The 16,320-nt window shown below is 40.3% G+C and overlaps 1 protein-coding gene across 1 annotated transcript in view; it reads left to right on the top strand.

Annotated features, from left to right (window-relative positions):
* LOC126203838 (uncharacterized) overlaps window positions 1-12,278 on the top strand; it is a 477,198-nt gene extending 464,920 nt beyond the window's left edge. The window contains exon 4 of the mRNA XM_049938213.1: window positions 10,629-12,278. Coding sequence (XP_049794170.1) covers window positions 10,629-10,662 — 34 coding nt within the window. The 3' untranslated portion in view covers window positions 10,663-12,278. The remainder of the gene's footprint in view (window positions 1-10,628) is intronic.
* The last annotated feature ends 4,042 nt before the right edge of the window (window positions 12,279-16,320 follow it).

Genomic DNA, 16,320 nt, shown 5'->3' on the forward strand with positions numbered 1-16,320 from the left:
CTGTTATATGTTTCTCTTAAATAAAAATAGGAGAAAGTATTGGTGTCTAAAATTCTTGCTTTTATCTATTTAGCCAAACTTTATGCAGCAGGGAGCAGACATTTAGGCAACTAAGTGTGCCCATTGGCTGTTTGCTGAGATCATTACTCCAAATATACTTTTAACCAGGCCAGAGTGTTGATGTCTCTGGAACTTTGATATGGCAGATGGGTCTTCAGCAATGCTAGCCATGACAGACTAGCTTGTCAGGGCTTGAAGGGTTGGAGAAATAGTGAATAGTGCTAAACCTCAGCAGAAGTCACTTACCACTTCCCTGCAGTGTTCACTAGGTACACCCACAACTACTGCATCATATGCATCCCTCTTGAGGTTTGTGTGAGGACACGGCAAAAATCAGACAGTCCTGGACTTTTGTGGATTTCTACCATTACAAAATGTCCTCTGCTCACTTACCAGATAGATGCATGTGTACATATCTGCCCCACCCTACAACAATGCCAAAGCAGAAGCACTGTATGAAGCACAGCCAACATCACAAGGCCAGCACTGTGGAAGAGCCTACTATACATGCAATTGAATTAAATAGCACTTTAGAAGAAGTACAAGTACAGGAGGTACATATATTTTTATATTATCTTGAGCTTGTAATACAGCTGTGCCGGCAGTATCTATAGAACTACCTTCCCCACCTGTGTCTATCTGTTTGTCATCTGCCGTTTCACGGGCATATAGTAGTGATGGCTCTCTCCTCAATGGAGTGAGGTGCATAGCATATTAAAACTGTGGATTTTACCCTTTGCAATATTCCAAATCAGTTCTAAGGGGTTTAGGCCTGAATGTTATGGATGCAGTTGGAGAGGAAAATCTGTCTTCTCACAAAATTTTGTCAATAGATTAACCAGGAGAAACTTGGTGCTTCTTGAAAATTGTTAAAAGTTTCACTCTCCTTAAGTAGGGTTTATAGTATGTGATTAATGGCCAGCCAAGACTCTGTTTTACATTGTAAAAAATTTAAAAAAGAATGGTTTATTCTCCTAATTGTTGTGATATGGAGCATCATAAAAAATAAATATGCTTCTATGAGGTAAAACTGTAAATTTTTTCTATTCTTTTCCAAATGACAGTTCTGGTTTGCTTTTTGAATCGTATATGAAAAGTGAACCTGGAACAAAACCTATCACCACCGTCAAGTACAAAATTAACTGTTGATCGGCACTATTGTCTGACAACACTCTTCACTTGGCTAGTATTTATTCATTACATAATTTGAATGAATTTATTTTCATTTTTTCATAAAAAAGATTTTATCATTTATATTCTCTCATTTGCATATGGTGACTTGTTTATTCTCCAGCTGTTCACATAAAATCCCATACACAGCAAATTTTTTTTCAGATTTTCCATGTTAGCCTACAATTCCCATTCTCTGCAATAAAAGCTGTTAGGTATTCACAGATACTGGTGCATTGTAACACATTCACCCACATCATCAATGGAACACTTATTGTGTGCAATTTGTTGTTTTTTCTTCTTCTTCTTTTTCCTCTTCTCCTTCTACTCCTGCTGCTGCTGCTTTGACGAAGATGCCTGACTCCCACTTTGGTTAGCATTGTGTTCTTCCTTTCATAAATTATGTTAAATGGCTCTGAGCACTATGGGACTTAACTTCTGTGGTTATCAGTCCCCTAGAACTTAGAACAACTTAAACCTAACTAACCTAAGGACATCACACACATCCATGCCCGAGGCAGGATTCGAACCTGCGAATTATGTTAATCTTTTCATAAATTACTTACCTTTGACTTTTTCAAATTTGACTTTTTCCTTGCACATTACATCACCTTCTGCACCAGAACAATTACTCTTTCCTTTTCTTAATATTAATTTGTGCGAACCTAAAAGGACATTTACTGTGATTACTTTCCATGCTTACAGTAAGAGGTAACAACACACACTAGTTTGTACTGGAACATGGCAGTCCTCATGTGACGTAGTTAGTCCCCCTCCCGAAAAGCTGGATGTAATGTTTGCTTTGTCAAGTAAGAGTCACTTGTTGCAGCTATGTTTGTTAGTAAATATAATGATAACTATATTAAGAAACATTGACAAGAGATTTCAGTACATGAATGGCATTTTCTTTCATAGGAGTTTATTCATAAAAAGCATAGCATGCACTGACATATGAAATCCACTGATCCTGTATGCAGAATGTATCGAAATACTAATTACACCTTAATGTTTCTGAGCCAATGGTCCTGAATCAACACTAACCTTATTGGTGTTCAAACCATCAATTTTAAATCTCTGCCAAACACGGAATGAAACTGCATTGCTATTTATGATAAATGCCTCACTGAAAGTTCTATGATAACTGACTTCCTTCCATTCCTGTGTATAATATGGCTATATTAATATACTTCATGGGTACAAAGGTAGGAGGCGAGGTACTGGCGGAATTAAAGCTGTGAGGACGGGGCGCGAGTCGTGCTTGAGTAGCTCAGTTGGTAGAGCACTTACTCGCGAAAGGCAAAGGTTCCGAGTTCGAGTCTCGGTCCTGCACACAGTTTTACTCTGCCAGGAAGCTTCATATCAGTGCACACTCTGCTGTAGAGTGAAAATTTCATTCTAGAAACATCCCCCAGGCTGTGGCTAAGCCATGTCTCCGCAATATCCTTTCTTCCCGGAGTGCTAGTCTTGGGTAGCTCAGTTGGTAGAGCACTAGCCCGCGAAAGGCAAAGGTCCCGAGTTCGAGTCTCAGTCTGGCACACAGTTTTAATCTGCCAGGAAGTTTCAATACATCAAGTATTTTTCTACAAAAGATACTGTACTGTGTATAAGAATTGCTTGACATCAATTATCAATAGAAACGTTTGTCATCTATTACACTATCTAGATGGAGAACCTCATAATTGCTGTTCTGATTCATAACTGATATGTGGAATTCTTCATTTCATGACTCATTTGAGGTTTTTACGCCATAAGAAAATAGATGATGAAACTGTAAATCATATACCAATAACTGAAAATCATATCCTTCCTGCTACTGAGACAGCAAAAGCTTGGAAAAGAATCAATAACACTAGAAAACAAAGGCAGATGGTAAAACAACAAACGCATACTCATCAGAAGGCCAGGAAGGAAGGAAGTTTAGGGCTTAGCCTGTTGACATTGAGGTAATTAGATATGGGAGAAGCACAATTTAAATCAGTAACCATGAAACAGAAAGGTACAGACTCCTTAAATCGCTTCAGGAACAAAAACAGATGGCAAGATTGGGTAAGCGTTGTTTTGATTCATCCCAGTCTACCTTACTGAAACTGAGCATTTATACTACATTTAATATTACATACAACAACTCAATTCCTGTATATAACAGTAAACACCTGTGAGGAAAGGCTACCTTTTTCCTGTAGTTTGTGGTTTGTTTGTTTTGTTTTGCTGTAGGGCACAAAAATAACTGGTGTCATACGCAACCAAGACAAAATTATAGTACACAAAGACAGGGATGAGTTAAAGAACGACTATACATCAGTCCCAATTGACATAAGAGAAGACAACTAAAAACAGGGACGTGGAGAAAGGGCTAAAAAAAAAAAAAAAAGACACCATACAGAAACGGAGCTACAAAACTAAAAATTAAATGACCTTCACCATATTGCTTTAGCGGATAAAAAGTAAAACATGGTGAACAGCCTGCACGTCATTTGCTAAAACGACCATTAACTCAGACGGCAAACCCAAGCGGAAACGTAAACAGTTAAAAAATGGGCATTCCGTAAGGAAGTGGCGGACAGTTAAAACTTGGGCACATTGTGTGCAAAATGGTGGGGTAGCACCACTTATTAAATGATGGCTAAAAGGCAGTGTCCAATACACAGCCTAGTTAAAATGCCCTCTTCCCAGCGGGAGGGCCGAGAGGTGGTCATCCGAGTCTCTGGGAGAGGCTTAATAAGCCAGAGCTTATTCCCGTGATGGGAGGACCACTGGTGATGTCAAAGGAACACCACCTCCTGACAGATGGCAACATAGAGATCATCAGAGGGAATACAGGAACTAGCAGGCTGAGGTACGAGGACTGCAGCCTTGGCAGCAGCATCAGCAGCCTCGTTTACTGGCAGACCAACATGACCAGGAACCCACATAATATCACAGTGGTTCCACAAAGAGTGAGCAAGTGACAGTTTTCCTGGACTTGTTGCAGAGAGGGATGGGTGGTGTACAGCGCACATAGACTTTGAAGAGTGCTGAGTGAGTCTGAACAGAAGGCACAATTGAAAAATCTGTGTCACCGGATGTACTCCATAGCCTAATACAGGGCGAAGAGCTCAGCCATGAATACTGAGCAGTGTGCCAGAAGCCGATATTGAAAGACACTGGTACCAATGGCGAAGGCACACCCGACCCCACAATCAGTCAGAGAGCCATCAGTGTACACAAAGGTATTATCGCAAAGTTCCATGCAAAGGTTGTGAAACTGAAGGCGACAGAGTGAAGCTGGAGTAGGGTCCATGGGAAGAAAATGAAAGCCAAGGTTAACATGGACCACTTCGTGACACCAAGGTGGTAAAGGGTTCACAACCACCAGGAAAGTTGCAGGTAGGGTGAAGTTAAGCTGCCGTAGCAAGTGCCAAAAGCGGACTCCAGGATGTAAAAGAGAAGAGGGGCGGGCCCCATACTGGCAATGAAAGGAATAACCAAAGAAGGAGGCATAGGATGGGTGGCCATGTATGGCAGACAAACGGCATGCATACCTGCTCAGGAGAAAGTCACGGCAGTAGGGCAGTGGTAGTTCAGCAGCTTCAGCATACAGACTCTCAGCCGGGCATGATGGTAGATGGCGTAAGAGGGATGGACGTGCAAAGGTATAAACAAAACACCCACAGTCAAGTTTCAAATGGACAAGGGTCCGGTACAAATGGAGGATGGTGCGTACAACAGGCTACCAGGTAAGACACACGGGAAGACCAAGAGAGCTGCCTATCAAGCATGAGCCCCAGTAATTCGTAGTTTCAATGAATGGAAGGGCAACAGGTCCAAGATGTAAAGATGGTGGGAAAAACTATTTGCACTGCCAGAAATTCATACAGATGGTTTTATCAGTGGAAAAACGAAAGCCACTGTCGATGCTCCAGGAGTAAAGATAATCAAGACACCGCTGAAGACGCCGCTCAGTGAGACAGGTCCATGGAGAAGTGCAATAGGTGGCAAAATCTTCAACAAAAAGGGAGCCGGAGATTGTGCATTTGTTAGTAATTGTGAGACTTGAACCATCATAACAGCCGGGCATGAATTATATGTTCCATCACCTTGCAGATGGAGCTGGTGAGAGAGATGGGGCAGTAGCTAGAAGGAAGATTTTTGTCCTTATCGGTCTTAGGTATGGGAATGACAGTGGCTTCACACCAAAGTCTGGGAACTGTATCCTCTGCCCAGATGTGGTTGTATGTGTTAAGCAGAAAGTGCTTGCCTGCAAGAGAAAGGTGCTGCAACATCTAAACATGGACAGTGGCCCTAGAGCAGAGGATCGGGATAAACTGAGAGCATGATCGAGCTCCCTCATAGTAAAGGCATTGTAGCACTCAGGATTCTAAGAAGACAAGGATATCGACTGAGCCTCCTCTGCTCATTTCTGATGGAGGAAGGCAGGGTGATAGCTCGAAACTTCCCCAAAATGGCAGCTCAAGGTGTTGGAGATAGCAATAGGGTCCACAATAACACTGTTTGCTACTGTCAGGCCGGAAATTGGTGTATGGATCTTAGTCCCAGAGAGACATTGGAAGTTGGCCCATATGACAGAGGAAGGCGTAGAACTGTTAAAAGAACTAGTAAATGAAATCCAGCTAGCTTTTTTGCTGTCCCGAAGAACACGAAGATACTTTGCATGCATCTGTTTACAATGAATACAGTTTGCCATCGTAGGATGATGGTTAAAAATGCGGAGAGCATGTCTATGAGCACGAATTGCATCGCAGCATGCCTCAGTCCACTAAGGGACGGGGACACAATGCGGTATAGAGGAAGTGTGACGAAAGGAACGTTCTGCAGTAGTAAGGATAATGTTTGTGAGATATTCCACCTGGTCATCATGACTGGGGAAATCTTGTTCTTCAAAGGTCGCTATGGAGGAGTAAAGCCACCAGTCATCCTTCGTAAGCTGCCATTTGGGTGTGCACGCGGGTGGGGTAGGAGTCAGCAAACGGACAGCACATGGGAAACGGTCACACGAATAAGTGTCAGAAAGAACGGACCACTCAAGACAATGGGCAAGCTGGGCAGTGCAGGAGGCTAGGTCCAAATGGGAACAGGTGTGTGAGGAGTTGGAAAGGAAAGTGGGTGCTCCGGTGTTAAGGCAGAAAAGGTTGAGTTGATTAAGAAGATCAGCCAAGAGGGCACCTCTCCGACAGCTTCTGGGAGAAACCAAAGGGGATTATGCACATTAAAGTCACTGAGTAGCAGAAAAGGGGGAAGTAGCTGCCCAAGAAGCTGAAGGAAGTCTGCCCTGGTGACATCGAATGACGGAGGGACATAAATATTACAGAGGGAAAATAGTACAGTTTGAAGATGGGTAGTCAGGGAGATGGGGTGACTATGAATGTCATTCCATATCGGCAGTATGACGCCCCCATGAGATGGAATGCCGACCTCAGGGGGAAGGTCAAAATGAACTGTGAAGAAATGTGAAAACTCAAAGCAGTCGTGAAATCAAAATTTCGTTTCATGAAGGCAGAGTGCAAGGGGATTCTGCGATGCTAAAAGCAGCCATAAATCCTCTTTGTAGGACCAAAGGCAGAGAATGTTCCATTGGAGGAGAGTCACTATGAGGAAGAGATGTAGGCGTGTCATCTCGGTGGCTGCCGAGTGACAGCCTGTGAAGAGTCGCTTGTACAGAGCACAGAAGGCGGAGGATCCTGCTCCATGGGGTCCACAGAAGCATCGGCTTACTTGTGCTGTGAGTCTGTGGAATCCAATGCTGAAAAACAGTTGCGGTGTGCACCGGCGACACAGAGGCCAGCCGGCCTAAGGTATCACGTGACAACACTGTCGAAGAGGATCTTCAACTCAGCGAAGGAGAAGACCGTTTGCCTTTGGTGCACTTCTTCGATCCTTTCTGGTTAGAGGAAGGTTCGGGTGTTGTTTGGCTGGAGGGATGTCACTTGAGTATTCCTTTATTCCTTCTGTCCTTGCCGGCCTACTGGTTGTGTAGCTGATGGCTTTGCCTCTTGAGATGAGAGTTTGATGGCTTGTTGCACACCTGGGTGAGGGGGTGGCGATGATACCTTGACACTGGGCGATTTCACAACCTGAGCTGAATTTGAGGTCACATGTCTATGTGGCCACGTCCTTCATGGAGCGTGGGGTCACAAGAACAGAACTGTAAGTGACAGATGGGAAAACGCAGGGTTTGCGACTAGCCAGTAACTTGTGAGCTACTGGGTAAGGCACTGTTTCCCTTACCTGGATCTCTTGGACAGCCCGCTCATCAAGATACATGGGAAAATCCCGAGAGGCAGCAGCATGGCCGCCACTGCAGTTGATACAGCTGGGAGAAGGAGGCAGACAATCACCCTCATGCACATCCCTACCACAGGTTACCCATTTAGCTGGGTGTTGACAAGACGTTCTAGTGTGGTTGATATGATGATACTGTGCATTGGGTTCAGAATTTGTGGTCGGACTGTGATAATTTCATAGCCTGCTTTGATCTTAAACAGAAGCACCTTCCTATCAAAGGTGAGAAAAAGAGTGTGGGTGGGCACTAAGGAGGAATCTACCTTTTTCATCACCCGATGGATGGCAATGACACCCTGAGCAGAGAGGTAAGATTGAACTTCAGCCTTTGTTGGACCATCGAACAGCCTAGTGTAAATAGCACCATGGGAATAATGCAAAGTTCTATGGGCCTTGACACGAACAGGGTAGCCATGGAGAAGCGAGGCAGCAAGCAGTTGTTGTCCCTGAGAATCAGAAATAGTCCCCAAAAGCAAAGTGCCATTCCGTAAACGAGAGCAGGATTTCACAGGGTCAGCAATTGCATTAACACCTTTCTGAATAATAAATGGATTTACCATGGCGAAGGACTGACCATCTTCAGTATGTGTGTATGCCTCTGTAGTGCTACCACCTAGGACGCAGGAGGCCTGGGTTCGATTCCTGGCAGGGGAGTGGGTGTTGTGTAACCTTCATCATCACTGACTTGCAAGTCACCAATGTGGCGTAAGCTATAAAGGACTTGCAATATGGCAGCTGATCTCCCCTGAATGGGGCCTTCCAGCCAGCACTGCCATATGGTCATTTCATTATCCCCCCCCTCCAATACGTGAGACTAGAAGGAACCACGGTGCAGCGGGAAGCCTCATTACGTTTGTTTCGTAGGCATTGATTGTGAAGATGATTGGCTCATTGTGAGAAAATCCCCCATGATTGCCAGTGTCTCCAATGGTGCTCCTACCAACTGGGGACTCCCTTCACAAGGGTGCGCACCTGCCTTAGGTGATTGTTCACACCTCAAGCCACACATCCCGAACACCCGACAGAGGAACAAATCGGCAATTTAGGAGGGTTGCAGCTCAGGCAATCGCCCCTCCCTGGGCCTGACTTGTACCAGGGGGGTACGTGCAAACCCTATCTGTCAACCCGGGGTTGGGTATTACGCATTACCCAGTCACCTGTTATGGATCAAACACAGGGGTCAGCCTTCAGGAGCACACAGGGAGGAAGAAGAAAGAGAGGAACCTCAAACACCAAAGCAGAGGAACAAGAGGAGAAGGGAAACAAAGAAAGGAAAAGGGAGCAAAAAACAGTGGTGAGACTGTTCTTACGTCAGTGACAGACAATGTGGAGCATTCCCAATAACGCCTCAGACATATTCCCCAAGGGAGGGGAAAAAGAATAGCAAGAGGATGTACATGCAGCATGGAAGGGAAAAGATGCTGCAAAGTACCCTCCAGTAACCAAGCAAAAACCCGCCAAAGAGTGTTGACCCCCCTGGGGGATTTCCTGTAGTTGATTGGCACATGTGACACAAACATAAACAGCACAGAGATGTCACCAACTTTCGAGTCATCACACTCTGTGTATACATGCCCATACCAACTTTTGAGATATTACACTATCCAGCTTCAGTATATGCACAGTCACACAGGCAGACAAATGCATACACCCGGAGCAATGATATGGATACTAAAAAGCAAAAAGGAGTTTCTGTGAATAGAAAAATTTAATTTTCACCATAATTTCCACTGTGTTTGATCACTGAATCAGCAAGATTTAAAATTTATCATTTCTTGAGATAAAATTTGTTTTAACTCTTCATAATACACATTTACAGCACAGGTAACGTCTTTGTTCCAATAAAACTGTTTTGAAGCCCAGTTTGTCATGTTTGTCATCTTAAAGGCTGATACATGAATAGATGTGAACTATTTTTTTGCTCACTGCTTTCATCACTCACTTCCGATTCAACTAAATACATAAATGGTCATGTACTACTGTGCAACCAGTCACAGATTTACCCTTATCAAAACTGTCAAGCATGTTGGTATAAGGTGACTCTCACAATGGAATCTTCATCACTTTTCTCACTATTTAAAAGGTTATCAGTTTACTTCTATGGAACACTTTCTGCTTAACCAGTCTTTGACTCTGACTGTGGTTTTGTGTCTCGTATGTAATAACATAATACAACTTTTCCAAACATGCTCTGCTAATAACAAACACAGTGCCCATCACAAACTCATATTTTTCATATGCAGATGCTTATTCTCAATTATATGTACCCATTCACAGGAGATATCCACCAGTTCAACAATATCAGGACTCTTAATGTGATGGTTTCTTATCACGATAAAATTTTATTGATCATTTCTTCAGAATATCAGAATCAGTAGAGCAGCTAGAACCTTTTGAAACAATAGTGCTTGCATGACCAAAACTGTAAAAAATGCCACTGTGAAACACCTATGAAATTGACTCTCTTCGTATTTGCACAGTGCTCTTTGTTTTGAAATAAAAATATTTCATCACTGCACAATTCCTCTTCTTACCAATTTTTACAAGATATGCAAGTAAGGTAGCTGCCAATAAACAATTATATATTGCGACTCTCTCAAAGATTGAACAAAACCAATAAGAGAGTCACACTCGTCAACAGTACTGCTGATTAAAAATTTCATGCAATTTCGCATAAATTTAGCAAATTTTTAAATTCATCTTGGTTAAAAATTGAAAGGGAACGTGAAGTATCTGACAATAACAAATGTTAGATGTTCAAGAAAGTGAGTTTCCCTGGCAGAAGTTAATGGGAAGCCAAAGTAACAGACTAAGAAAGAAGTCATTCAGTAATGAGGACTTTTGAAAAGATGATACTAGACATGTTTTTGCAGTTTCTGAAAAATACAATAGGAACTACTCTTTAAACACCAAGGAATGCTAACATCTTTGTCATTATCACTGAACAAATATCTATGATCCCATAGAGAACAGCAAAACATGCTTTCATCCTGTTCCTAAGAAGAATCTTGCCAAAATTATGTCAGTAAACATGCAACATCTTTTTAAACGCTAACTGTCTACTGATACCACAGAGATATTTTAGATGTTACACTACTATTTAATTTATCTATTTTCAGGGACCAGTACCTTTTCCGACCAGAAGAAGAATAAACCATAAAATCAGCAGAGAATCAACATTTCACTGCATCTTCTAATTACTCGTTTTCACTATCTGATAAGAATAAGTAATTCACTATCAGTATGAAACTTTCATGCGCTGCCTATAATTCATTCTATATGTCCGGAATGTACTTGGAAAGTAGGAAAGAGGTACTGACAGATCAAAGCTTTTAATTTGAATGACTCAGTTGGTAGTGTTTAAAGGAGAGCAGCTCAGTTCCATTTCCTGTTCAGAACAAAATTTTAGTAAGTAAGCAAGTTTTGATTCTAAGTGTATTTGTGATATTATTGCATGAATGTTATGGGTGAAAAAATGTATGTGTCATGTGTGGCACTGTCAGTATGTAGTCATATTTCTTTTCTTATACCATTAAGGAAAATCCCAAATGAAAGTTAGAAAATGCTTACTGCAGAGACGAAGTGTTGGGCAGGCACATTAAGTGACTGCTACTCCACTGCAGCATGTGCTACCCCACCCGGACTTGACTGAAACTCAAAAATTAAGTCTGGGCAAGTGCACATTATGACGAAGAAAAGAAGTTTTACATTTGAACAGTGTTAATCACCACTCTAATATGCTTGCCCACTTCTCAATACTTCCTCTGTGTGCTCTGTCCTCAAGATATTTTGTTCAGTCATCGTATCTTGCATCTAATCAGTTTCCTAACCATTATAATTTCAGTAAATGATTTTATTATATAAGACAACATTTTTAAGTCAATTTTCCTTACAAAAATACCAACAAACATTTTTATTCAAATACAATCCAACCCACAAACATAAATAAATTACTTAAGACTGCCGAGTTTCACCCAGAAGTTATTTTTCAGTGGGTGGGAAAGCTCAATTGCCTCAATCCAGCTAACAGTCTGTTTTATTCTCTAAAACACAAAAATATTTACAAATTGCACTGTTCATAGGCAGTCACAAATAACTTTAAAATAAACAAAATATGAAGTCATTTACAAAAATACATTTTAAAAAAGAATGTTTCACAATAAACTTACAAAAAAACAGTATTTTAAAAGACCATTATCACACATCATAGAAAATTACAGACCTAGTTGACAATGATGGATAATTCATAACATTGTGTTATCTTCACAGAAGTGATGTTAATTTTCACTGTGCAAGTGCAAGTATTTACAGCTGCTATGAGTCCTCAGTTCTTGCTACAATGGTTTATAGCTTTTCTTGTCATATTTGTCAATTACTTTGATCATGTGGGTCTGTGTTAGTTATTAAAGATACAAAATCATAAAATCACATGTTTTATTTAGTCCTCCTTAACCAATATACTAATTGACATTAAAAATAATAAATTCATATTTCACATTTATATCTCAGAGCTAGGTTCTACCTGATATATTTCCACCATTGCCAGAAATCTATAGATGCACCAATTTATTCTAATAAAATGTCAATTTACATTGTATTATAAGCTAAATGTCAATAAAATATATGTACATGTCATGATTTCTGTGGGTTAGCTTCATTTTGGAATAAAGATCTTTACCCCACCTCGTTTATTATTTCTTTAATATACAGCCGAACATGTATCATAAGTTTTTCTGCAAGTATTAATTCAATATAAAGTGCAAACATTTCCAAAAAGCTGAATAAAATAAATTATTTCACAGGAATTTTAAATATGTACAAGCTTGTAATAATAATAATAATATTTTACTATTATTATAATTATCATCATTTGTTCATTCTCTGATAATTTTGTAGAATGATATAAACAAAACACTTTCTAAAGAAGTATACAATATGGTATACAAAAAGGAGAAAATTTCATATGGAAGCAAATGTCTGATTTAATATTGTATAAAAGCAATGAACATCTTATCACCACCATCAGAATCCCGCCACACACACACACACACACACACACACACACACACACACACACACACTATTTATCATGCCAATTAAAAGGCAAAATTCCTTTATTAACATCTGAAAATAAGACAATTTCAGCAAAAAGAATTCAGTATTCAGGATTACAGTATTTTAATAGTATATACAAAGGAGTAGTACACAATGACTTAAAACTGCATACTCTACCAACATCCAGCACAATTTTTTTGTCATGGTGGCATATCAAAACAAGACTAACACAAAAGCAGAACTAATGAACATATCTCTGCATGTGACAATGATATATGAGTACACAAATATGTCAAGAAAAGGAATTTCTGATAAATAAGGAGACACTATCATCAAACATAATAATACAGCATACATTGGTTACAGGCTATATAATGTATTTAGACTTGTAAGTCTGATGGTTTGATTAGCAACTATTTTAAATCTAATACCTATTTTAAAATTCACACCATTTTAGTTTCACATACTATGTAAGGGCAAAAAATACATGCGTCTGAACACAATAAACATCTACAATATACTTTGAAGCTATCAAACTGTTGTATAAAGTTGTCAGCGTTGTAAAGGGCCATACACACATTCAGAAATGTAAAATTTTGCCCTTCATAAAATGAAAAAATGTAGTATCCTATGACTATAATATCAATGAGTCACTGCTAGAATTGGACAACTCATAAATAAAGTTCTGTGATACCAGTAAAAGTGATATTGACTCAATTGAAAAAGGCTTTGAACTTTCCATTACCAAACAGCCAGAGCTTAATTTCATAGTTATTAACATATATAGAGCACCAAGTGGAAACCTGTCAGTCTTCATGAATAAACTAGAGGTTCTGCTGAACAGGATCAGTACACTAAATATGAAGATAGTGCTTTGTGGGTATTTCAATATTGATTTTTCAAAAGACAGCAGCACCAGAGATACTTAAATAAATATGACCAACACATTCAATACGATCCTCACAATACAAAGTCCAACAAGATTAACAGAATGCACAAATTCCATTATTGAGCAAATATTCATCTCAGAAACAACTTACAGATTCACTAGCAGAGTACTGAACATGGGTTATAGTGATCATGAGGCACAGCTGCTGTGTATAGAAATGCCAACAAGTAGTAGCAGTTCCGGAAAAGTAGTTGAAAAAAGAACCTTTTCTGAAGATAACATCAGAATTTTTAATCTCTTAATGGCGAAGGAAAACTGGGAAAGCATCGCCACTCAGAACAATGTTGATAGCATGTACATGAGTTTTCAGAACATCTTTCTTCACTATTTTAATGTAGCATTTCCAAAAGCAGTAAACACAGTAAAACGTAACAGTAATAAGCAATGGGTAACTAAGGGCATACAAATTTCCAGTGAGAGAAACAGATTTCTGCAGTACTCTTGTAAGAAATATAGAATAACCCAAGAATTCACAGATTATTCAAAAGCCTACAAAAGAATCTATGGTAGAGTAGTCAAAGAGGCAAAAATTATGTGGAATGACAATTTGATAAGAAACTCATCTAACAAAATGTGATCCACGTGGAGAACTTGTAGTTCAGTGCCAAAGAAAAAGAATGTATAATTAACACTAGAAGGCTCAAAAGTCACAGACACAAATTCAGTTGTGGAAAAATTCAGTGAATACTTCACCTCACTAGCTTAAGACCTCATTCAAGTACACTGTCAAGGACCAGTCCCAAGTTTCTCCAGCAAGTCAGTGATCTCGACTGCTTCTATGTATGTGTATGAAACAATCCCCAATAAAATTATAAGTAAAATTAAATCATTAAGCAATAAAATGTCATGTGGTCTTGATGAAGTACCTGATTTCATATTAAAAGCATGTGATCACCAAATAGCAAACCCATTGGCAAAAATGTTCAACCTCTCTTTAAAAACTGGTGTATTTCCAGATATTTTTAAAATAGCAAAAGTTTCACCACTGCTAAAAAAAGGTTCTTATGAAAAAATATCAAACTACCGACCCATCTCACAGTTAAGTTCTTTCTCAAAAACTCTACAAAAACTCTTCTATGACAGGCTTTTAAGTTTCATAAATAAATATGCACCTCTTACAGTACAACAACATGGTTTTAGAAAGTCTAAATCTACACAGACAGCAATTTTAGAATTCTTAGACAGCATTTTAAAATCCCTTGATCAACATTAATTAGCTGCAGGTATTTTTCTAGATCTATCACAGGCCTTCGACGTCCTGGACCATAACATTGTGCTCGCAAAATTAGAAAGACGAGGAGTAAGAGGTGTAGCACATAGCTGGTTGAATTCGTACCTAAAAAACCGCAGGCAGAAAGTATCACTTCAGTATGAATTCAACCAAATGAATAAAACAAGAAACAACTCCTTTCTTTCTAGGGAATTACCAATAAAATATGGTGTACCACAGGGCTCAATCCTAGGTCCACTACTCTTCTTGATTTATGTGGACAACTTAGTTGAATATATAAGTCTGTGGCAGAACTGCCAGAAAATATTAATATCTTTGCTTTTTTGTATTTCGTTTTACTTACTTTGGTTGTTGACTAGTTGGTGTGAGACATTCGTCATGACTGTTACCGTGATTGTCGAAAACTATTTCTTTGTGTTTTGATTTATCTTGTGCCCATAAAAATATTACATAGTGAAAGTAAATGGTGTTTTCTGTGTTATAAGTATAACACTCGCCATACTGGTGACCTCCGACACGCAACATAGTCCGATTCCACAATGTGGCCGTTTACACTTCGACATCTCCACATCGCTCACCTTCCGCTCCTGTCGGACTACAACATGATACTAATGGTGCCTCTATACTGCCTTTCCACTGTTTCCTACGCACAACGCCACCAACAACTAGGATTAAATTGGATGATAAGTACAACGCCGTGGAGTTTTCTCCGTCATCAATAATGCCGTTGTGGACTCTTTCAACATCGTCAGTGATGTCACCTGCTATGAAATCTTTTTCTACATTCGTCTATAACAAACCATTCATGAGTGCTGTGCCTAAATTTGTGACTCACAGTGCGTCGAATGTACAACCTCCTGTGACATGTAGTGTGCAACAAGTGCCCCAACACTACGAACCTCACAGGCTTTTCGAGCCTACAGATCACTTGGAGCTCCACATATATTGCTGATAAATCGGTTTTGGACGCGTTCTCTCCCCACCCACTACAAGACCCACTACAAAAACAGTGACAACAATTATTGGTTGGACAGTCGTCCCGCCCCGATTATTTCCGCAGCCCCGGCTGCGCCTGCCGCGCCAGCCGTGTTTAAACCTGCCGCCGCGAACGCCGCGAGTGAGCTTCATAAACACTCCGCCACTCCCGTCTGCTGTGCTATCAAATCTGTTACATCCACAACACAAGAGTGAGAAAATTTCTAAATTACCAAGATTCACGATGGACAATCCGCATACGTGGTTTATTTTGGCAGAGACTATATTCACCGCCCTAAACATTGATTCAGACAGTGCTAAATTTATTCCAAACATTGATTCATACGGTGCTAAATTTATTGCGCTTATTAATGCCCTAGAGGACCACGCTGAGTGGGTACAGGACTTAGTGCTGTCGGCGGCCCCCGCAAATCGTTACGCACTGGCAAAACAACAGATCTGCGAGCGTCTATAGTCTGGGAGACGAGTCTTTGGTATTGACAGCTCGGTAGCGTCTTTCCGTTGCCTAGCGACCGCAGGCAGGCAGCCAATGACGGCCTGACTGAGCGGGTAGCAAGGGCCACGTTGCCGCTCTGAAACC

This window comes from Schistocerca nitens, chromosome 9, assembly GCF_023898315.1.
Source record: "Schistocerca nitens isolate TAMUIC-IGC-003100 chromosome 9, iqSchNite1.1, whole genome shotgun sequence".
NCBI classification, from domain to species: domain Eukaryota; kingdom Metazoa; phylum Arthropoda; class Insecta; order Orthoptera; family Acrididae; genus Schistocerca; species Schistocerca nitens.